General features: G+C 36.9%; 1 protein-coding gene across 1 annotated transcript in view; it reads right to left on the bottom strand.

The window, feature by feature from the left end:
- UCHL3 (ubiquitin carboxyl-terminal esterase L3 (ubiquitin thiolesterase)) overlaps nt 1-24,690 on the bottom strand; it is a 44,463-nt gene extending 19,773 nt beyond the window's left edge. Inside the window, exons 1-6 of the mRNA XM_009894447.1 lie at nt 24,679-24,690; nt 24,420-24,431; nt 12,366-12,494; nt 8,967-9,123; nt 8,504-8,589; nt 7,372-7,419 (exon numbers count right to left, since the gene is read on the bottom strand). Of these exons, the coding sequence (XP_009892749.1) occupies nt 7,372-7,419; nt 8,504-8,589; nt 8,967-9,123; nt 12,366-12,440 (366 nt within the window). The 5' untranslated portion in view covers nt 12,441-12,494; nt 24,420-24,431; nt 24,679-24,690. The remainder of the gene's footprint in view (nt 1-7,371; nt 7,420-8,503; nt 8,590-8,966; nt 9,124-12,365; nt 12,495-24,419; nt 24,432-24,678) is intronic.
- Between the last annotated feature and the right edge of the window lie 7 nt (nt 24,691-24,697).

Here is a 24,697-nt window from a genome sequence, read left to right as displayed (position 1 = left end):
TCACCTCTCACGATCAGCCTGCTACAACGCCAGTGAGCAAACACATGGCTAGAGCCTGCTGCTTGCTGCCCCTTACACAGAGAGTGCAAGAACAGCGCTGGAAGCATTATGGATTGAAGAGATGCAAAAAAACAAAAAACAACTTATGGTAGTGTGCCGGTAGAGATGTTGGATGCAAAACTGTAGAAACATTTTGTTGCTTTCACTTTTTATTTATTTCTTATATACTTGTTATTTAAATTCATGGGCTGCTTTATGGGTGCGAATATCCTCTATAGGTATGTTTCATCCTAGGAATAGGAGTTCCTTTGTACAGATTTTACGGTTAAGCATAAGACCCAGAATAACAATTCAGAGCAATCTGTATTAATACGTTATTAGTTATTTGCTCAGTAAAGTATAGAAATCAGATTGATGCATGTCTCTGAAATACTGACACGTTAAATAACAGGGCAATGCAATGAGTCAAAGACTAACCAAGCATAATTTCCAAAACATTTCACATGATTCTAGTAAGCTCATTTTTACACTTCTACTGCATAGGCTGTAAACAAGAAAAAGCTATAGCTAACATTTTTAGGCAACTTCATCGCCTTTACAGGAGAGATTACATGCTTGTTCTGTAATGCTAAGCTAAACAAAACTCATCTTAGAAACAGTTATATAATTGATTTTATATTTTCCCAAGATGCAAATGTTTCTTTACAAGACTATGGATTATTCAGAAGAAACACTGAGGAATACGGACTATTTAAGAAAAAAATCCCACCATATGTTCTTGGCAGGAGCAAAAGGGAAGCTCCTTTATGTTTCTTCTCTAACAATAAATTGTAATGCCCCAGGGAACCAGAGATCTTTGAAAGTTCAAGTTTTATAGCAGTTGAGAACAGAGTGCATTGACTCTACTTAGTTCTTGCCAATGTTAACGACTGTTACTGTGATCAAAGTCTAACTTAGCGCATTCCAAGTAAGATTATAGTTCTCAGGGCACACTAGACAAGTTTACAGACTACAGTTTGCAGTTATGGTTTGAGTTAAGGAAGAAATCAAGCTGTGGTAGCTTTTTTAGCAGCTGCCAACTTCAATATATGTTAAAAATATTCCTGATCATACTTGTGAACAAAAAGTACATCTAAGTAAACATACTGATGTGCACATCAGTTTTTTGTGAACATATGAGACCAGTTCTTACTTGTGACTTCTACACTGACAGTCAAACATCAATTTTGATTTTCAAAGGCTAATGTTTCCACCATCAAGATTTTTGATAGAGGTCTAATGGGGCACAAGAATGTGGTTTTCATTTGAACTGGCAGCTCAGATGCAGCACCTCAGTCTGCTCAGTTCTGAGCCTCATTTAGCCCAACATGTAGTACTAGTAGCCAAAGCTGTCAGTTGGTAAATAGATGTAGGAAGTGTACTAAAATAAATAAATAAATAAATAAATCAACAAACAAAAAAACCCCACAAACAGGAGTTACAGAACCAAAGGCAGTATTTTCTGTGCTCCCTGAAATAGCTGACATATTTTATATTCCAGTTCTGTTTTCTTCTCTCTTCCATAATAACTAGTAATTGAAACACTGCAGGTTAAACTTCATTTAGTTGGGTATTCTCAATAGCCTCTAAGGAAGAGGAAAGAAAAAACAGGAATTTGAGAACTCCCAATTTTCTCCTAAGAATTTAGGCAATGAACAAAATCAAAAGCTCTTATTATTCTTTAACCAATATCCAACACAGGTGTTTCAAGTGGCCATTTCACTTGTATTTATTTGCTTGATTGAAGCATTATTTTGAGCTATGCTGTAATAACATTTAAAGAAGTAAACTTCCCAAAGACCACAATTCACATTCTGCTAAGCAGTAATGCATAAACCATACTAAAACTCCCCTGTCCAAAAAAATTTCAACCTCAGACACCAAAGTGGTTCCATATGCCACGAGTACCACAAGACATAATAAAAAGTTCACTCTATCATTTGAACTTTATAACAAAAACTGATATGGAAAGCCATGTGTCAGCAGTTAGTGATACCTTGACGTTGCACAAACAGTCTGCCAATTACTTAACACCACAACTATTTGAGTATTTGCTGTCCACAGCAGCAAAATCTGACCTACGTCTAGTGTGTTAAGCCACCTCTGCTATTCCCAGGAGTGTGCTTCTAACACCTCTGTGCCAGCATTAGCTCCTACAAGGCTATAGGATGAGCTGTTGAAGGAAGCTGTTTGGGAAGCTGATGGAAGACAGAAGATACCATAGGTAATCTGACAATACAGAATTATATCAACAGACACACACAGCTGTCTGAAACTTCAGATACTATTACCAGAATAGTATTTGAACAGGATTTAAGCTCAAAGCCTTTAGAAAGGCAGAAATTGAATACAGATTATTCTCTAGATCCAATTCCTTGTCTAAAGGCCAATTAATCTTTTAAAAGGTACTTTATATGGTATAGTTTGCCATTTTCCTTACTGTAGAATTGAGCTGTAATGAAGCATCATTGCAAAGAAGTGGATACGGATGTCAGTAATATGAGAGCAGAACAAAAATATCTTGCTACTCACATTATTATATCCACATATTACAAAGGTCATTTATTTCAAGAATCAGTACAGACAATACTTTCTACCTAGAATAACTTCCCTCATGCTGTCATAGCATATCATTGTTTAATAGAGTTTACCAATTTATTTCTGTAAAAAGTGTGCCTTTGCATTTTCCTCCTTTTCTACTCTCTCAGAAAACTATACAGTAACTTTTTGTTATTAATGAAAATGAGTAGGTAGGATACAAAATAAGTTTCTTCCCCAACTACAAATTCAAGAGGGCTATTTCCTCTGCAAAAGACTCTAGACCTGGAAGTCTCTCTCATGTAATGACGTTTTCCTGTTTTCAAAAAATTCTCCCCTCAGATTTTCTGACGTGTTACTTGAAAATAGTTACTATGATTGTTTTGAAAGAAAGCAACCCAAGACAGTAATATAAAAAAGTTATATATGAACCTAAATCTGATCAGTGCTATTAATTGCTACTTTTCCTCCCTCAGGTTTTGTCATAACTTCTTCATTAATGATCACTGTAGATTAGACAGCTAATGCAGATGCTCTAGTACTCTGGCATCCACAAACTGTTTTGTCTTTTAAATGTATTTGAAGGGTTGTGGTTTTTTAGGTTTGGGCTTTTTTTTTTTTTCCTTTTTTTTTTTTTATAACAAAGTACCAGAAATGTTAAGATGTGTGGTAGTACATTGCTTCAGCAGTTCATGAACTGCTGAAGGAGGCATAAGAAGAACAAAAAGAAAGAAAAAAAAAAAAAAAAAAAAAAAAAAAAAGAGTAAACCAAACAAACAGAAAAACTCTGCTCAGTACAAAGGAAAAATATAAGGACCAGATTAAAAGCGTGTGCAGTTCTGCTAAGAAGCCGGTTATATTTTCCACATCTTCAGACATCCTAGATAATACAAACAAAAGTATATCCTCAGCAGAAGATTCATGAAAAAATAAAAAGGATCTTGAGCAGCTGGCAACCATTCTGGTCTCAGCAATAGCTGCCTTTAAGGAGCTATCACATAGAAAGGAGAGCAAGCTTTATCCATGAAGCTTTATCCTAAAAACCTAGACCCCTTTTTTGGCAGCTCTGGATATGAAATACCTGCCACTTGAGAAAGCGTAAGCTTCAGCAGCACGAAGTTTAACAGAAAGACTGTTACCAGAGTCTTACATTAATTGCCCTCATTATGGTACTGGAACATGGGACCAGAATCAAACCGCCCATGAAACCCCTGAAACCAACACCACGCTTCTCCTGTGGAATTATTCCCAGATCTTACTGCTTGCTACTCACATTAAGTGCTTTTAAACAGACCTACATTTTTTAAACATAGAAGTACACGTAGGACTGCTTTATCTATTTATTTGCTTTACTGTAGCAAAAAATTGAGCCATGTAGTCACAGAATTCAGGAGTCTTAACACAGAACTTGAATCAAACCAGGCCTGAAGGATAAACCCAATTTACTTTGCAAACCTGAAATATATTAGGAAAATGAAAACTGCTTAACTGTTCTTAGAGTTTAATCTCTTTGAAAGAAAAACAACAAAAAAAAAGGTCAAGGAAAATATTTAAGCAATTTAATGAAAAATCAGTAAACTTCATTAAAAACCTCACGTATTTTGGTACAAAGAATGTCCTCAAAATACTCAGTTCTAATCTAAGTTATAGATGGCCTGTATATCTTTTTAATGCAATACCAAAAGTTATATAAAATGGCTAGGAACACAGCCTTTTTTTATTCCCCGCCCGCCCCTTCCCCCCGGGCCTTGCTGTACACGGTCAAATCAACAAGAGTCACAGGAAGGCAAACATGTCCCTTTCCATGCTCTGAAATGAAGTTTACGTTCTCAGGAAAGTGATCCTAATGGATACACAGGAGGAATGGGATGCTCTTCTCTCACGCTTCAAAGGTACTAGAACTTATCAACTTACTCTGCAGGACAAGTCAACATCCATGTACGATCTGCATATGCTACCTTCAGTATCTCCAAGGGCATGCTGTCCGTCACTCCCTCCACCACTACAGGTATACAGCAGAGGTATACAGCAACATTTAAAAAGTACCATTGGAAGGAAAAAGACTAGGAGATTAACTCACTCCAACCCTCAATTACAGTTCTTGACATATTCACGTTTCAGATTTTGTTTTGCTTAAAAAGAACTGTACTTTAAAGTAAAGCAGTTCCCCCTGTAGAGATGAAAGGGGAGGCCTTGCTGCCAATTTAACTACACTATGGTAGGACAGAATCTTCAGGCAATTAGATGTTCCAGTAAGATAACTTGTTTATTTCTTCCCTCTTTGGTTGATGGATCAGAATTATGCTGAAAAATGGTCCTAGGACACGTATTCAGCTACTGTACTATTTCAACTTTGGAAACAGAAGGACAGGAAAAAGTTATTTTACCAGTCTAAGGAATATCCACATTGAATTACTTCCAGATTCAGTTATGGAAAATGGAATAATGAGTATTTGGCAAGGAAACTACCTATTCAATATTTGTGCCTAGACATGGTTGCTAAGATAATCTTGTAAATTTTTATTATGAAAAAAGCCTTCATCTTTCCACACAATTATTAATCTTTTGTATTGTGGGTATCTTGATCAGGAAACAAATTAATATGTGGAAGTTCAAGAAGTTAACTGTCCCTTATTTGGAGATTCCATCATCACTTAGATGCTTCCTGAATCTTTACGAAGACTCTCAGGAACTCTATAGCCCTTGCATTTTCTTTCCCAGTCATTCCATAATTACTGTCAGAAGAATGCACAGATAAACCATTCCCTAGATGAATGTCACAGTACATCAAAACTACTAAAGAAATTTCTCTTTCACAAGGATCTGAGGAAAAGATTCAGTCTTCAGCAACTTGTGGGAATAATCTCCATAGCCTCTCTCTTACTGAGCTTGTCTAGAAAAGGACTCGTAATGAAAACAGTCCAGATTTTTTTGAGTCTCTCATTTATAAAAGGAAGAGAAACGTGAATTTGTTCTAATGTTTATTCTTGAGATATAAAACCTTGATTAATTTAGAGAAAGAGATAAGAAGAAAGAGTGGTGGGTTTTTTTAATGAAAGTATCACAAAGGATATCTAAAGTATCTGAAATAGAGATAGTTAAAACAACTCTCTTAATTTTCATTTCCAGATGGTGGGGCAAGGGAGGGCAGAAAGAACTGCTTTGCTTTCTCCTGCATTGTTCAGAACACAGCGCACAAGCCACGAGAAGAAAGAAAATGTCACCTTCTCTACTTCAAAAAAAAAAAAAAAAGTAGATGAACCACTGGAGTCACAGCCAAACAAACGAGGGTGCCTTGCTTTGTCAAACAAAGCAGCTCTAACAACAATCTAATCAACTTTCTTTTCGTGGAAGAGTTACTGAAGTCTGAACTGGAAAGATGGAAATTCAACAAAGGCAAGTGTAAAGTAGTGCACCGAGGGAGCAATAACGCCATGCATCAGTACAGGTTAGAGGCTGACCTGCTGGAAAGCAGCTCTGTGGAGAGGGACCTGGGAGTCCTGGTGGACAACAGGATGACCATGAGCCAGCAATGTGCCCTGGTGGCCAAGAAAGCCAATGGCACCCTGGGGGGCCCCAAGAAGAGTGTGGCCAGCAGGTCGAGGGAGGTCATCCTCCCCCTCTACTCTGCCCTGGTGAGGCCACATCTGGAGTACTTTGTCCAGTTCTGGGCTCCCCGGCTCAAGAAAGACAGGGAACTGCTAGAGATGGTCCAGCAAAGGGCTGCAAAGATGATTAGGGGCTTGGGACATCTTTCTTATGAGGAAAAGCTGAGAGACTTGTGTCTTTTTAGTCTAGAGAAAAGGAGACTGAGGGGGGATCTTAGCGATACTTATAAATACTTAAAGGGAGGGTGCCAGGTAGATGGGAACAGTCTTTTTTTCAGTGGTGGCCAAGGATAGAACAGGAGGTAATAGGCACAAACTTGAGCATAGGAAGTTCCATCTTAACATGAGGAGGGACTTCTTTACTTTGAGGGTGGCAGAGCACTGGAACAGGCTGCCCAGAGAGGTTGTGGAGTCTCCCACACTGGACACACTCAAAACCTGCCTGGACACCATCCTGTGCAACCTGCTGAAGGTGACCCTGCTCTGGCAGGGGGGTTGGACTAGATGATCTCCAGAGGTCCCTTCCAACCCTGACCATTCCATGATTCTGTGAAAACTGCCTTAGCATGACTGAAGCAGAAAAATGTTGGATATTAAGTTGTGTTTGTTTTAAGGTTTTGTGTCAGTTTCTGGTTGTTTGTTTGTTTTGGTTTTTTTTTTGTTTTTATTTTTGATATCACCCAATCTGTTGGAGGATAAAAGCTTATAAATATATGCATTAGTGAGAATTTATCTGAATTAATATTTTTAAACCAAGTACTGTACTATTTCTTTTCCTGAAGTAAAGCTTTTCAGACTCTCATAAAATGTTTGTTTCATTTGTATGATTACTATGAATCTTACACTCTTACCTACAGATTTGCAAAATCAAAACCTCAACTTTCATTAAAAATACTATTACTGGCTGTTCTACTCTGAAATGAATCTTGAAAAGATCATCCATGTTATATAAAAGCTAAAACACAAAACCAAAAAAACCCTCAAAACAAATAAAAACCCAAACAAGCTTCAAGTTTGGTTCCCCCCCAACAATGTCACTTGATTTTGTCCCCTGATGACACAATATGGCAAACAAAGTAATAATCTCCATTCCACTGTGAAGCTGTAACGTATGATTGTTTTCATTTCAATTATACTCAACTCAATGTCGTTATTAACAAAGATTAAAAAAAAAAAAAATTAATACCTCAGTCTGACCTTCATGGGCACTGGATTCATGAGTGACACGAATAGCCTAAAATCAAAACATATTTCAATCAGACTTTAAATAAGAGACTTTCAGTGTTTTAAGAATCACTGTATGCTCTTCATTTTACCAAATGCCATAGATGTAACTATTTTTGTTCAGTGCTCATAATAAATAAATTAAAAAATTAATAAACAAATCATCTCTACTTCCAAGCATCTCAGAAGACCAATATTTCAGTTTCATCATGGTCAATTCAAATCAAATATCCAACAGTCTGAAACAGCACTTTTACACACAGAAAACACTATAGGCAAATGTTTTTGTGATATATTACTTCTCAAGCAGACAAAATACTTCCGATAGAAGCAACATTTCCATAGAAAATGTCATCGAACCTCTACTGTTCGTGTTTGTTACTACTTCCCTCAGCCACATGTTAACACCCATATGCCTGAGGGCTTCACAATAAGCTTAAATTGAACTCAGGCGTGGAAATCATCAAGATTTTCATTTTGAGAGAGGATCATCATTACCTTCATGAGCAACAGTATCATTTTCCCCTTTCACCACTGGCCAGATCTTTCTGCATCATCCTTTCAAACAGCACTAATGATCTGGCTAACCACATTATCAGCTAGCTCATCTAATTGTTTGGGTGGTGGGGGAAAGAGATTATATTTCAGCCAAATCAGCATTTTGTGTGCCCCAAACTGCTAGAGCCAAAGAGAGATGACTAGAAGGCACAAATGAAAGGAAGCAAGAGAAGGACCATCCTTTCAACAATAGCCCCAGATCAGCTTAAATTGACCATTAAACTGCATCCTGAACCCACCAAAAAGATTACACACACATTTGTCATCCATTTCAAAGTCATTTTAAACTAAGCCAGTGAATTAAAAGGTATGAGGAACATCGACAAAATCCATTCTGCTGACTGTGCTATGGGCAGGCAGGAATACTTCAAACTACCAAAGCAGGGTTTTCTTTGTAGCCACTGCCTGATCACAAGCTCACATGTAAAATCGAATTGTTTAAGTGTTTCACTGGATCAAGTCCTAAGGACAGTAAACTGCTCATGCAAGTAATTCTTATACCATTTTAAATAAAAGTAAAAACACATGATACTAACTTCATAAGTTTCTAGATATTTGGCCCTCTCTTCAGGAGTCATAGATAATGAATCTTCTAGGAACTTTTTCAGTGAAGAATTAGTTTCTTAAAAAAATAAAAAAGACATAATTAAAGTCATGCTTTTTATCTCCAACTTCATTCAAAGCTTACAGAATGCTTATAGCCAACAAAAGATTTAAAGATATAACTGCATCGTATCTTTAAGACACTGAAGGCTGACTGCAAGAGGAACTGCTACCTGCTGCAGTTTGCAACGTTTTGAGTGCTTTAGTTCATGGATTAGTATGACATACTGGTTTTATAATTATAGGTAGAAATGCTCTTTGAATACAGATCATCCTTTATGTATGGTTATATTCAGAGAAAATACTACAAAATGTATTCTTTCCTTCATGCCTCCCCACAGTTAAAGAAAAAAAGGGAAAAACCAACAAAAAAAAACCCAACCAACCAAAACTTACCAAAGTTCATCTTATCTCTGTTGTTCGCAATGGCATGAATTAGCCCAATTGTTCCACAAGCATTGTTAATGGTCTGCTTCATGAAATACACTGATGATTTGACATCTTGCCCCTTTGCTTTTATTCTCTCTTCTTCTTCTGTTCTGAAGGTTTCATACTAGAAGGAAAGTTACAGACATTTCACAAATAGTACAGATAGATACTGGCTATATTATTCAAGCAAAAATAATTAAAAAAAAAAAAAAAGCAGCAGCTAAGTAATAAAAACCAAAACTCAACCTGTAATTTAAAACACTTAACACATGTGGTCCAACAAGTATATGTAAACTTACTCAACTGAACAGGTCTACATTGTTTCTTAAGCCAATACCTTGTCACTAGTCAAAACCCAATCACACCTGAAACATCATTTTGAAATGTGTTATCTAACGTGATTTCAGAAATGTTAAAAATATTTCCTTGATCTGAGCATCTGTCACTGCCTCTCTTCAATCCAGCAAAAAACTATTAAGGACAGAGGTCTCAAAGCGTTATCAAGCAAACCATAATACTTCAGGTGTTTAATCAGCATGAAGCATTCTTACAAGTTCAATTTTTACAGTTCATTTTTCCAGGAATATAAAATAAGATTTATATAATGCTCATGGCCTAAAAAAAGGCCACTCAGAAGCCACATTCATAAAGTATTATTTTTCTGTAATAAAAGAAGTAATTTAGTTTGATTGAACAATCTAAACTACTTGTTTTTTAAAGATCACAATTGACTACAATCTGTTATACTGTGCAACAGTGTGTTGGTTTTGTGGGGTTTTTTTTGTTGGTTATGGATTGTTGATTCTTTGGGGGGACTGTTTTTCACTTTTGTGTTTGCTTGGGGTTTTTAAATAACTTCTATTTTCAGATAATCATCTCAAACAGAAAAAGAATGAAAGAAAACTGCAAGTGTTTCAGACAATGCTGTTCTTTCTTCCTCCTTTGCCTCTTTTACTAGGTACTTTTGCAGACAAAAATATACTGAAGTAGATGGGCCTTTTATACAACTATGACAAAAGTAACGTTTGAATACAGAATGTTATCAAGGAACTCTTCCTGAAAACCCATGAGAAATTTCTCTCAGACTATGTATCATCAGTGACAAAACCAAGAAATATTTCCAGCATCATGATTCCACACTTGCAGCTTGTCTGAATATTCTGAAAAGTCTAAGTAATGGCAACAGCATTTACAAAGCATTTTAATTTGATGCCACTTATCTACAAGTTAACAAAAATAGCTTTAATTGAGAAAAAAAAAAAAAAAATCACAGAGCAAGTCAAAGCAGGTGATTCTGCCCCTCTACTCCACTCTCGTGAGACCCCACCTGGAGTACTGCATCCAGCTCTGGAGTCCCCAACATAAGAAGGACATGGAGCTGCTGGAGAGCATCCAGAGGAGGGTCATGAGGATGATCCAAGGGATGGAGCACCTCTCCTATGAAGAGAGGCTGAGAGAGTTGGGGCTGTTCAGCCTGAAGAAGAGAAGGCTCCGGGGAGATCTTATTGCGGCCTTCCAGTACCTAAAGGGGGCCTACAGGAGAGCTGAGGAAGGACTTTTTACTAGGGCATGTAGTGACAGGACGAGGGGGAATGGCTATAAACTGTAAGAGGGCAGGTTTAGATTAAACATTAGGAAGAAGTTTTTCACTTTGAGGGTGGTAAGGCACTGGAACAGGTTGCCCAGAGAGGTTGTTGAGGCCCCGTCCCTGGAGGTGTTCAAGGCCAGGCTGGATGTGGCCTTGGGCAACCTGGTCTAGTGTGAGGCGTGCAGGGAGACCTATGGCAGGGGGGCTGGAACTCTATGATCTTCAAGGTCCCTTCCAACCTAAACCATTCTATGATTCTATGATAATCAGACAAAAGTTCAGGTTACAGAAGGTAAACAATATAGCTGCCATTCACCCCCTGCCAACCAAAAGAAACTCCATGGCAAAAATAAATATATAAATGTTGAGAATACTGCAAATACAATTTTGAGCAAGTGTTAGACGAGATCACCTCAAGAGGTCCCTCCTAACCCGAGCTATCCCATGGTATGTATTCATTGGACCATGCCCAAAATGCCCAGCGCTCACAGTATTCACTCTGTCTAGAGCCTACAATGCAGGCTAAGAAAGACACTGACCTTTAAACTGGACAATAACCCTAAGAATATCTGTATGCTAACAAGAGTATCTTGCCCGAAAAGCAAGTTCAAGCAAATTGACATATAGGAAATATAGAAGAAAGGAACTTCTAGACAGAACAAAGACGTGATAGAAAAGTCTTTACAAAGGCAGCAAAATTAACTGATGCACTTTCATAAACGAAGACATGGAAAACAACGTCACAAAGGTGACAGAAAGGAAATTTCCTGAAGACAGGTGAGGACAGTTAAGAGTTTGCTTAAATTCAAAACCATCATGGTGGCTGAAATCAAGCCTGAAAAGGACTGCCTGTATAGCTGTTTTGGAGAAACTGAGAATGCAAAGGTTTATAGCACCTAATGAGTAAGAGGACTGACCTCGTCACTCCTTTCTCTATTTAAACATGTTTTGTTATAGAATGTAAGCTTTACTAACTAACTGCTTTGTCCTTGTAAACCACGTGTTCTTTTTGAGAGACCCATTAAAAAGAAGTTTGGGCAGATTCACCTCAAATTTTTTAGCTAACCTTATCACAATCATGAAGATTTTTATATATTGAAAGATCAATACGTATCACTTGCTTCAACCTACGTAACACTCAAAAGATATACGCAAGATGGATGTTTCCTCTATGTAGAAGCATACAATGACAGACAATAAACAGACTTGAAGATTTAACCAAATCAAGTATTTCAAAGCCTAACATAGATGAAGAAGGGAGGGAATACTCTCTCATCTTAGAAATATGCCCCATCTGCCCAAGAAGTGAAAGCCACATTGATAGTGATGACTGAACTAAAAGTGGATTGAAATTTGGTCAGTGCACCAGTACAAAAACTCAAAAAGCAGTTGCATTTGATATAGTCCCACACCCTACCTCTTATTTTGCTTATGCTATTGTACCTTTCTGCTAAAAGTAGCAGAACTGAGCGATTTCACAGTGCATATTTTAGGAAAAAGAAAGGGCTTAAATTGTCTGTAATAGAAAAATGTGAGGTGTGCTTCTACATTAGCTTTTCCCACTCCAACTTGAAAAGAAATTGGAAGTACAAATGTAAGGTTATCAAAAGAAGGTTCTGAAGGAAGCATTTTGTTGTTGTTTTTAATTGAAGAGTCTCCTGAATAAGGTTTGAGTTTCATCTTAATTATATTATGACACCAAAGTGCAAGACACACACTCTTCATTCCCATTTCATTTACAAGAAGAGTGATTAGCTCATTATTAAATAAACATTTACCTTTTCTGTTATTGGAAAGAGAAGTAGCACTGCACAGACAGGTCTTGGCACCATGCTAAGCAGTTCTGGTTCCATACCATAAACATCTACAAATTGCCAGTCAGGATGTATACCTAACTGCTTGAGAAACTGGAAAAGAAAAAAAAAAAACAACAAAACAATAATATTAAATGAGTATGCTTATATACCTATCTTTTTAGAAGCATAACAGAGTAATTACAATATGAAAGACAAAATACAACAACCCATACTTTCCAAAATTGAAGGAGAATAAGGGAGAATAAACAAGATTCAAGTTTTAATAAATAAATAAATCACAGTGCTAACAAAGACAAACAAAATTTCCATGTTTTATTTATTTAGATAGCTTTATGAAAGGGAAGTGAAATCACTATATACCAAAGCATTTCAGCCATTTTGAAAGTATTCTGTCACAAAATAGAAGAGTATTGAACATTCACTTTAACTAGAAATCACGGGTCAGAGCACGCATGAATAAACTCATGATATTATTTGATTCCATGAGTACTTCAGAGTACCTGACACCAGTGCTCATACTGGAGCTGCTGGGTTTCAGCAACTCAAAAAAATTGTTATCTTCGATGGCATTTTGAGCAAAGAAAAAAAACAAGATACAGATTTTAGTAGGTGTACCTTTTAAGGTGTTCTACATGAAAAATCCTTTCAAACTGTGATAAGAGTAACATATTTTGAAGCAGAGAAAGATTAAAAGCCAGACAATAACAGTAAATCTTGAAGTATTTCTCAGTTGCTTCTGTAGAACTTCTGAGTGGCATCTCAGGCAAAGGTTTTCTGATCCTCTTTCCTACACTATAGCTATATGTCACAATACAAAAAGTGATTCTTTATATTTTACCTAACATTAATCTACTTTAGAAGGAAAGAGAGACTGTGGCACCTACTAAGCTTTGACAACCTAGGCTGACAATTGGGTGCTCACTTTTTAATCAGATATTCTTCTTTTACTCGGACAAGTTATGTACCACAACAACACAATGTGTTTAAGAGTCCTTTAGATGTGGTGTTGGGGGATATGGTGTAGGGGAGAACTTTGTAGAGTAGGGTGGATGATTGGACTCGTTGATCCCAAGGGTTTCTTCCAACCTAAACAATTCTATGATTCTATGAATAGTTGCAGAATTAATAACAATATATGATCTAAAACAGTTTGAACTGTTTGTATTATCAAAGTCCAGAAGAACTTAACTGAATTCAGAAACTATTACTACTATACACACACTGACCATTCATAATTATAAAAAAAAAGCTAATGGTACACTGTGGCATACAGCAATCCTATTTTGAAACAATACTTCTACCAGTAAAAGAAATACATTTTGGAGAAAAATTTAAAGATGTGGGAGCCCTATGCATTTTCCAAAATGTTAACATTTCACAACTTACTATATTTCTGCTGGAAAAATCATATTCTAGAGGAAAAACTTACCCAGTTACCTGGGGCTTTCAAGTTTAAAGTAAGAAAAGCCTTCTGATAAACAGCTGCAAATTGAAATGCCTGAAAAAACATGCAGCAAGTAATATTCCTCTACCCCCTGTAATGGGAAGGAATAAAAAAAAAAAAAACAACAAAAAACAAACACTCCTGAAGCATTTCTTTAGCCAGTTCTCAACAAAACTCAACTCTGCAGTTCCCAGTACTGTTCCCTAAAGTGATACTGTCAAAGACCAGAGTAATCTTCCCATTATCTTTATGGGAGGGGAAAGATTATTTTAAAAGCTTCATCATACCTCCTGCCCAATGCTATTTGAGGAAATCTATTTATTGATACCTTTGCAGTGAAGATGCTTAAGAATCATGTAAGATGATAAGCCTAAATGAAAGACATAGATGACTCTAGACGACTCTTCTTTCCATAATCCACCTGTTGAACAGGTGTACATGTACGCACAAGAATTCAATAACAGTTATGCCATGTTTGAGTAGATTCATACCTATATAGGTGTAACTGTATGAAATACTCCGAATTATTATTTTATTAAAAACAAAACATGAGAACACACAACAAAATACAAGTGCCTTCATCTAATGTGAGATCTCTTCAAATAACAGTTTCAACTTGCATTGGGCAAGAGGCAAGGTGGTTGTCTTTCAGGAGACATAGCCAAGTGACTGACTCTCAATATTTAGAGATAAAAAGGAGATAGTTTCTACAAAGGCTGAATGTATGGACAACAAGTATTTATAAAGAATAAGGAAGATTTTTACCAGTAACACAGGAATATCTTCTACAAGGGGGCAAAACAATAGAAAATATACATACCCTTAAGTTTATTAACAGAATGAAGCTGCAGTTTGCAGCCAGTGTTTTGAGGGGGAAAAAAAACCCCAAACACACACCACACTTCACCATTTTAAATACATTATTCTCTTTCCTTTTTACACTGCAAGACATGACAACAAAACCAAGGGCAAGCAAAGACAATTTAAGTTTGAAAAAAAAAAGTTTTAAGAGTATATTGGAAAAAATAATATGGCTTTCTGTGTATCTACTGTAACAACCCATATAGCTCACAGAGCTAGTTCAGTATTTGATTATGGCTGCATTGCAAAATATGGAGATTTTCTTTTCATAAGGCCATGCAAACCCTTTTCCCCATTTTTCCCTTTTTCTTACACTACCTACTAATAATGAAGAACACGGACTGACCATAAATTCAAATAGGAAAAGGAGGATGAGGGGGAAAATGAAGTGTCTTTATCAAGCTCTTTAAGAAATTTTGTTCCCTCATGTAGAGATTTGTGGGACCAGGCACAAGTCATAATTACGGCTTTGCAGAACCTACCCTTTTTGACTAGTTTAAAGAACAAGGTAGTTTTGAAGTACAATAAGAAAATTCACTCAGAAGATTGCTTATGTAACACCCCAAGCTCTTTTGGTTCTGTACCACCTTTAAGTCTTGCCAAGGTTGGGAAGAAGGCCAAATTACTATCTTTTAATGAAAATGGAGAAAAGGGAAAGTGTTAAGTATTTACTAACTGATAAAACAGAAGACAGTATTTTTTTAACTCCTATTCTAACCTTCTAGGTTGTGAAGGTATTTACCACTTTGTGAATAGCAAAAAAAAATCCGAAGGGGAAGGAAGTACATGTATAGGAGCATTAAAATATTATTTGTACTCCAAGTACTTTTCTTAAAAGCCAGTAACTAATCTTTCCATCATTTTTACTGCTGTTATTCAGAACTGTGGGAAAAGTAATGCAACTGAAAAAAATACTATTTATTATTTTGTAAGATTATATCAAATGAAGGTATAAAACCCCAACAAAATAAAAACAACACTCACTTAGAAAAAGGCCCCACAACCAGAAGGATCACATTAAGTTACTGGACAAATATGTGATTTAGGGTCTCCTGTCCTGTTCTACTCCACTAGGGGAAAAAAAAACAGCCGCCTACTAAAACAAACAAACAACACACCACCACCCCACCCTCCCCCCCCCAAACGCCAAATCAACAAAATGCTCCCGAAACCCATGAATAGCTACTCATCCTCCTGAATGAAATCTTCAACATAACTCCAACTCCACAGATAAAGGGTACCTTTCATTATTCACATTACCATACTGCCTAGAAACTTCACAATCTAAGAAATTATAAGTTTCAATATACAATGAGAGTGATGACTAGAAGTGATGGTCAGCACTACAGAGAAAAAAAAAGAAAAGATAAAGATATGCTTCTGAAAATTTAGTGAGTAGATGAGAAAAACCAGCAGCATAAGCCCCTGTGTAAGAGAAATTGACAGATGGGTAACAGATGAACAATAGATGGCAGGATGAGAAGAACCCTTAAAACAAATAGATGGAGCTTGCCTTTAATGTGAACACATAAAAAAAAAAAAAAAGAGTTCAGTCAATGACACAGCCAGATAGGTAATCTTTTGCCACTGCGTTCTGAATGGGTAAAAGCAAGTTAAGACTGTATTTAGCAAGGTCAGGGAGAAGAAATTTTGTAGGAATAAAAACAAGTTGTTTGGAACCAGGGAAAGTTCTTTACAGGGACAAAAGTCCATACTAGATGTGACATAGGCAGGTCAGAAAAGATGTCACAAGCAACAGCTTCAATTTTGGCAAGTTACCTGAATATCTTGGCCATAATTAAATTGAACCTCCTTTTTTTTTTCTTCCTCCTTCAGTCTTTTTCTAGCTCTTTCCTAGGCCAGACAAAGATGCTGGTACAAAAAGCAGTCAGCTATGCACCGGGAGGTGAAGCAACCCCCTTCCCCACTGACAAAAGCATTCCTGTTTTAGGACAGCAGGCAGTTCTACATGCTTTTTAGACAGTGCCATTCATAGGGAGGGACCTCTGCTGCTTTCCATTCCAATTATTCAGTGATTACCGAAGCAATTTTATTCTACAGATACCTACTGGACAGAGCAGTTAGGGTACTTTACACTGAATCCGAGGGCTCACTCACATTCAGCTGTTTACTTTCTCTTACCTTACTGACACTCCATACTCAGGTTAACATAAAATAGCAGCTTTGTATTTCTCTAGACCTGCACAAGAGAGTATTAGATGCTCTTTTTCAGTCACTGCTTATCACATTGCTGACTATACTTAATTTATGTCTTCGAGCACTTACTTTAGAAAAGAAAAAGACACTTGGCTACATTACAGAAGTCTTACAGGGGCTCAAGAGTAACAACAGCAGCACCATCACCACCAAAAAACACCACACGTCTATGTAGTTTATCTTTTTCAGAATTTTATTTTTACTGACTGTTGTCATATTTTCAGTTTCAGTTGTCTCTTTGCTTCTAGTATTAAAATACCTTCCTGAAAAACACTTCTTGGTTTTTCACTTGTCCAGCTAACCACTGGACAAGAAGTCACTTTTGAAATTACTTTCCCCACACCACCCCTCTTATCTGCACTTCTCGTGAACCTCTCCTTTTTTCCCCCCCCAGTATTCCAGAAGGCCCTTCCTTCTCACCTGATTATTACTGTTTTCAACTAGCTTAGGGGGAGTGCTGAGAAGACAGAGACAGACTCACCTCAGCAGTTCACAGCTGAACAATGAGAAACAATGGACATAGGTTGGCATGCAGGAAATTTGACCTTGATAAGGAAAACATTTAAAACTAAATTTAAAAAATAATAATCGTGGACAAACACTAGCACAGGCTGCCCAGGAGGCTGTGGAGTCTCCATCCTTTGAGGAATTCACAACTCGACAAGTTCCTGAGCAACCTGGGTTGAACAGTATACGGTTGAACTACAGAACTCTAGAGCCTACCCAGTTCTATTCTAAATTGCCACAAACTATAAATCTGTGTATTTACATGTTAGGTAATAGCAAAAACATTACAATAAGCACATTTAGGCATGTTACCTATGTGGTAAAACATATGCTGTTTCCATTGTCAGTACCACTGCTTTAAAGTAGTAACTGTTAGGCATTGAAAGAAGCACAGAACAGTCATCTTTTATACATGTCTCTTCTCTGAGGTACAATGGGTACCTTTTAAGGCTCATGAAATTTATTTACTTTAAAAATAAATAAATAAGCATGAACTCTTTTTTTTTTTTTTTTGAGCCTCAAAAGTAGAATGGAAAGCCACTGGACAAAGGCGACCTAGCAACATCTTGACCCAGGCAACTTAACTTCAGCAGTTTAAAACAGTACTCCTGCCAACACAGTTAGAGCCAGTAGGAAGACTGGATTTATGATGGAGATGTGGAAAGGGTAAGTGGGTAAGAAAAAGAAAGGGTACAATTTATTTTCACAGAAAACTTCTGAAGCAGTTAACGCACAATTTAAACATCATCTGAAGCAGTTATGCTCTTTTCTACTTCATCACTTGCATGTAAAAACAAAATAAGGACAAACACTGAAACAAAATGGACTTTGAAACTCAGGTGCAATTAAAGTTGGATGTTATTTGCAAATATTCTAAATACTAAGGCATTATACTCAAGACTTTGAGTTTTCCACATTTCACTGTGGTATTTATATACAAGTTAGAACCTTGAAAACACAAAACTGGCAAACATTTCCAGACACTCAGATACAAAAGTCAAAGAGCTTTTGTGGGAAGAATCAACTGTTGTAATCCTCTTCTAAATGCAAATGCAAACCAAGACACCAACAGAGTCTACATTTTATTGTATTTCTGCCCAGTGGATTAAAGCATCACTGTATCACAACAAAACCACAGTTAAGACTTTCTTCTGCAAAACCAAAACTTGCCTATAGCTTTAGCAAACTGGAAGAACTACATCTAAATAAACCAATTAAGTCTATCAATATTTTGTAACTTTTTCACTAAAGCATAAGAATTTTTGACACTTCGTTAAATTGAAGCTAATATTTTCCCCTACAAAAGTAACAAGACACTCCCTAAAATATGTCTCACAGAATTATCACCAAGAAAAAAAAAACAAAAAAAACCAGAACACATATTACAATTTATATAAATCCACAAATAGATGGTTGTATTCAGCCCTTTAAGTATCCAATTCTTACTAAACTAATCTATATTACAAATGTAAATACACAATATTTTGTTTTCAATTCTTTATACATCATTTCTAGAGGCATATTACAAAAAACTGATTCAGAAGTGAAATTCCTTTACAGAAATAAGGGAACCACCCAAACAATATTTCATTGTTTGGACATTAAATGGATATATTGCTTAATTCTTTCCTTACGACATTTATGGAATTAAAATGAAGGCATAATTTTTCAATACGGAACAGAAATGGCATCTTTCAGACCATTAATCAAAATGACTGACATGGCAAGATGGTAGCAGCTGTAGAAACTTTAGTAATATATAGCAGGTCAAAAGGCATACCAGAAGCAAAAGGTGGCTTTAACCTCCATGAGGTGCATTACTCTTCTTTACCAACTACTCCTCATTTGGAGTGGCCACAATATGGTCTTGCTCAAACAAGAGATGCTCCATTATAATGAACTTACTTGGGAAATTCAAGATTTATTACAAATTCTTTAATATCCTCAAGCGCTGTATTTCAGGACCTCATAATAAAGTTCAAGGAACACAGTCCATTTATCATCACAGATTTTTTGAATTATTTTTTTCAAAATTTGTAATGTTGGAGGGGAAAAAAAGAGAATGCTTTCAACTTACTCAAAAATGTGAGAAATCTCACACCCACAAAATTCTTATCCTTCCAATTGTGTTAGTTTCTTCAGGGTGTCAGGGCAGCACTGACTTCCAGTTAGTGCTCCTGATCTTCACAATGAGAAGTATATATTTTTAACATATCCATCAAACATTTTCAAAACTTAATACTCAGTATGCCCAGGCACTGCCGTATATAATATTGACATGCCATGAAAACACACTTGAGACCTGTTTCTATGATCTAAATTGTTCATAGTGGGCACAGACAGATCAATCCGCTCCAAATAAGCTGTTACACATATTAGTTTTGCAGTGTGCTAAAACAACAATTGGATTCTGCTGGTCCTTTAGGCCAAGGAAGATGAAGGAGTGGGGAACACCATCTTCAATGCAACAAGATAACCTATCGCATGAACCACTATCACTTGTTTTCCACTCTGTAGCACCCCATTCACTTCACTTATTCGAGACAATACGAGTTTCCTTGTTAGAATTTTCAGTTTATGCCATTGAAACAGAAATATGAAACTGAGAAGAAAAAAAAAAAAAAAAAAAAAAAAAGAGCATAGTAAAAGGCCAGAAGTGGCCAGTACAAATAGAGGAATGAAATACATTGTTTTCTTAGCTTTCAGTTACTGAGTAATATACAGAAACAGATCTAAGTCAATCTTTCAACTATTCATATAAATAATGCTCTGAACACCAAAACAAGTTACAATTTTCCCTTTGCAACATGTCTACCTATTTAAACTCAGTAAGAGGTCTATATAGCTTGAGATATTTTAAACTACAAGCAGCCATTCAACAAGTCATCTCACAGTAGACGTCTACAATCCATTGAGATTTGTCCTTGTGCTTATTCTTTCCTATGTTGTGCCACAGCCTCAACACTTCCCCTCTGTTGGCTCTGTGGAAGGCTTTCTGGGGTATTCTCTTTACAGAAAGACACAAACTGAGTACTGGTCTTCCACTTTCTGAGGCTACGCTCATAATAACAGGCTGTTTTCCAAGCATGCACACTATCTCCGCTGTTTCCACTCTTCTTACAACAGAAGAGTTAAACTCCTCGCCCCCACCCCCCAACTAAAAAAAAAGTAAGCTTAGCTAAGCATTTTCAGAAGGTCATCTCTGTTTCTTCACATCACACGTCCTTTCATTCCAACACAGTAGCTCATCTACAAGTACTACCACCCAACGCACTTCAGGAATCATGGGCACTGCTTTTTCAATGCCTTAGATCAGTAGGGCTTTCTTTTGGGAAACCTTGTGTGATAGTGTTGCACAGTTCATGAAATGGAAAGAACTTTTAGGTAAAGTGTGTTTCCTTGAGATTCTTAATTAATCTCTGTATTTGCACAACACCCTTAAGAAAGGTGTTCCATAACTGGGTGAAGACTAGCTGTATCCCGTTTCTGCTATTTGTTCTATGTTTTGTGATCTTTACTACCTCTCTGACTTTAAAGCCACAGCTGTCAAAGCTGTCCATGGACTAAAATTAATTTCTTCATATAGCTGATTCTCAGTACTTTAATGGCTTTCAGGATTAAAGGCCTGAAAATAATGCTGGAAGGTAACTAAGAACCAGCAAGTGAGCTCTATGTGGCAAGAGAAACCCAAACCACCGCCAACTCTAAATAGTTCATCTCTGAACTACTTGAAACCAGTGCTTGAGCTTCATAATCAGATACAGTCAATTACTCTATCCTTATCTGAATATAATGAAGGCATGAGCTGACATGGTACCTTATCTAAGAAGTAAGGATATTTCTTAGAATGTGTGAGACGAAGAAAGGTAAGAGATCATGGGAGATCAAGAAAGATATCCACCAGTACTACTTTTTTGTTTATCTAAGCTTGCCAGGGAATTAATCATGGATTGCAAGCCAGACTGAAGCAATGTCATGATGAAGAATAATCAGCTTGTGTCTGATCTTTTCACTCCAAAAATTTGTATGCGGTCTTCCTTGACCACAAGATACACAGCCAAACATCATCTGGTAAACAGCGGGCAGGCAAACCCCAATTTCTTGCTTTTTCTCTCCCATTAGTAGGGAAAGTCTCGTAAGAGATGCAGGAAGAAGGGTAGCAACTGGTCACATCAGGCCCCCAGCTGAAGGTCAGAGAGAAGAAACCATTCCCTGTCATCTCTGCACACAAAGTGGAGCTTTGTAAATGCTGAATCATCAACTCTGTCTGTATCAGAGGTGAACTAACAATTCATTCTATCAGACTGTAGAAGTAGGGGGGGAAGTATTGTGACAATTAAATCAGCACTGTATGGTACATTTAACTATGCTGACTTCTCTTTTAAAAAGATCACCACAGATATGTGGCTGTGGTATTCTGAGTGAGTCACTGCCATTGGAAATCTTTGAAGCTAAGAAAGAATATTCCTCTTTTTCCTCACAAGCCAGTTTCTGAACCTTTAAATAATTCTAACACATAAGAGGGAACCTACATATACAAAGGATTTAGAAATTCCTAGTTGTGTATAACAACATAAATGCTTTCAGACAGAGAAAAACTTTCTAAATGTTTTTGAAATATTTCGCTTACCCTACAACTGAGAAATATCAGTTCTTCTCCATTATTGTCTGAATTTCTACCACAGATTGAAACTGTCTCAAGTTTGTAACTTAAATTTCAGAACTAGAGAGCACACAGTAAGGCAAGAACATAATAAAAGCAAATGAACCTGAGTTTAGTGCATTGCCTTTCTAGTTACCATTAAAAAAAGGGAATGATTGCTAGAATAATCAAAATAGGTTAAGCACTCATTAAGTCATAATGACAGTTCTGACTACAATCTAATACTTAAGAATCCATGCATCTTACAGGTAACTGTAATTTTGGTGGGTTTTAAGAGTTCACTACTACACTTTAACAGAAGTAGTATGTTCCAAGGATAGTCTAAGACTCAAGTAAAACAAACAAAATACAATTTAAAAAAACAGCAAGAAACACATGGCTAGATGCCTGTGTAAAGACATACATGTACTAAACTACTACTAGACACATATATTACAGCTATTACACATATATTACAGCTATTAGGTGCACACCATTGTTTTTATTAATCCTGAAGGATTCCAGAATATTTTACAGAGCGCAGCACAGCATACCACAAAAAGCCTCTCTGTGCAATTAAATCAACAGGATTTCTTTAAAGATGTGTTCACAACTTCATTTGAATCTCAAATTACTATTATTGTTGTTTTAAGCAGGATATGAATAACTGGTGACTAACACCCCTGTTGTTATACAGTTTACCAGTGTACTGATGAGATTAAAAGAACAATGACTAATAATGCAAAGTGTATTCACATTCAACACTGATAATTCCCCTCCCTTTTTTTTAAATACACCTCTCAGTCTAGATAATAACAACCACTGCTTAGTTAAGACTAGCAAAATATAGTGAAAGAGGAAGTCTAACTGGTCTAAGGTGGACTTTTCTGTACAGAAATATTAACAAGAAAAACCTTGCAGAATAAAAGTTCCTGTAATCCATGATCATCCACAATTGATAGATATCATCTATCATGAATGAAAAGCCAATGGGCAAGAGAGAGAGGTTTTGAAGATACTTAGAAATGTTCATTTAATGTTCTTCAAGGATTTTCTCCATCTAATATAAACATGTCGTGATACAAAGTAATTCAGGTATTTGGAAAATGTCACTAGATTTCCTCCTCAATTCCTACTTTACAGCTGACAGGACTTTATTTGTACCCCGAGAAGCTCATCTGAACATCTGTAAAGTGGTAAGTCAGAGAATTTGAAATTCTATGTATCATTTATTCAGATTTCTTCCAAAATGGAATTTAATCTCCAAATTTCAAAATTTAAAAAAATCTAAACCATGAGGAAATTATAGCACACATTTGAGAAAAGCTCCCAGGAAATGTTGTTAATTTTAACTCAGAACTGAGATTAAAAACTTCTCAAATTGCTCCACAGCAGTAATACTGTAAAAATTGTAAAATTATTTGTCTTAAGAAACTATAAAGCCAAGTACAAAATGACCAACATCAAATAACCCCTCACTCTCCTGCAGACTCAGTAAGTATATTACAGCAGCAACAACCAAAAATGCATTCATTGCACACAGAAATTCCTGATTTCCAAAATATTACAACACTGTATTTTTAAGAATGTCATTTTACTGCTGGAAGCTTCGGAGTCTTTTTGCTTAAACACCACACTTAACATCATCAGTAGGCCTACTGGGATCAACATCTGACCTCTAATGCTTGCTAAAGATACTCAAAATTATCACTGAGAATATGATGCAGGGTTGGAGTATGCGTGATTTCCTTTCAGCTAGTTTATCTAGCACTTACATTGTTCTGTAGACTAGAACAAGTTTTCTTTCTCCAGTGTGGATTCTACTAGGCTAACAAAAACAGCAACATCATGCAAATATTGTCATAAATAAACAGCAAAGTGCAAATATAGTAAAATGACATTATTTCTTATGGTCAGCCAAAGAAGAAGACTGCAACAGAGTGATGTAAGCAGATACACTCAAGTGCACAAAGCCACCATGTACAGGTCCAGAACTGGTTCACATGATATAAAATACATAGTAATGTTTTAATCATTAATTAACGAATTCAAGCCCACCTTGAAACACATCGGAGATTACATTACACCAAGAACCAGACCACACGCATTCTCTTTTTCTTTACTGTTTTTTCTTCCATTTAGTATCTTTACATGACACTATGTACTCAGAGATTTCAGGAGGTGCCAGTAAGCTCCAAAATTAGAAGACTCAGCAGAGAGACCCACGGAGGAAGAAGAGGTTACTCCCGTTGGAGAAGCAGGAGCCTTTACTACCCGAAAATGAAAGGAGATGGGCCTAAAGCTGCAGAGAGGCTAAAGGTTACCTCAAATAAAATCTACTTACCTGATTCGTGACCTGAAAAGCAAGCAGAAAACAGAGGGGAGTTAAGACCCCGGTTAAGATCCGCGGGCTAAGACCTCCCCCGCTCCCTGCCCCCATCCCTCAGCCCGCGACGCCGAGCCCGCGGCGGCCCCGATCCCTCTCCTCTCCTCTCCTCTCCCCTCCGCCATCCTTCCTTCCTCCCTCCCTCCCTCCCTCCTACCAGCAGGCATCCCTCCCGCGCACCCGGCAGCTCTCCCCACCCTCCGAGCCGGGCACTCACATCGGGGTTGGCCTCCAGT

Source organism: Charadrius vociferus, unplaced genomic scaffold, assembly GCF_000708025.1.
Source record: "Charadrius vociferus isolate BGI_N301 unplaced genomic scaffold, ASM70802v2 scaffold1401, whole genome shotgun sequence".
Taxonomy (NCBI): domain Eukaryota; kingdom Metazoa; phylum Chordata; class Aves; order Charadriiformes; family Charadriidae; genus Charadrius; species Charadrius vociferus.
Note: the sequence above shows the minus strand (reverse complement) of the source record. Positions and strands in the feature narration are given on the sequence as shown.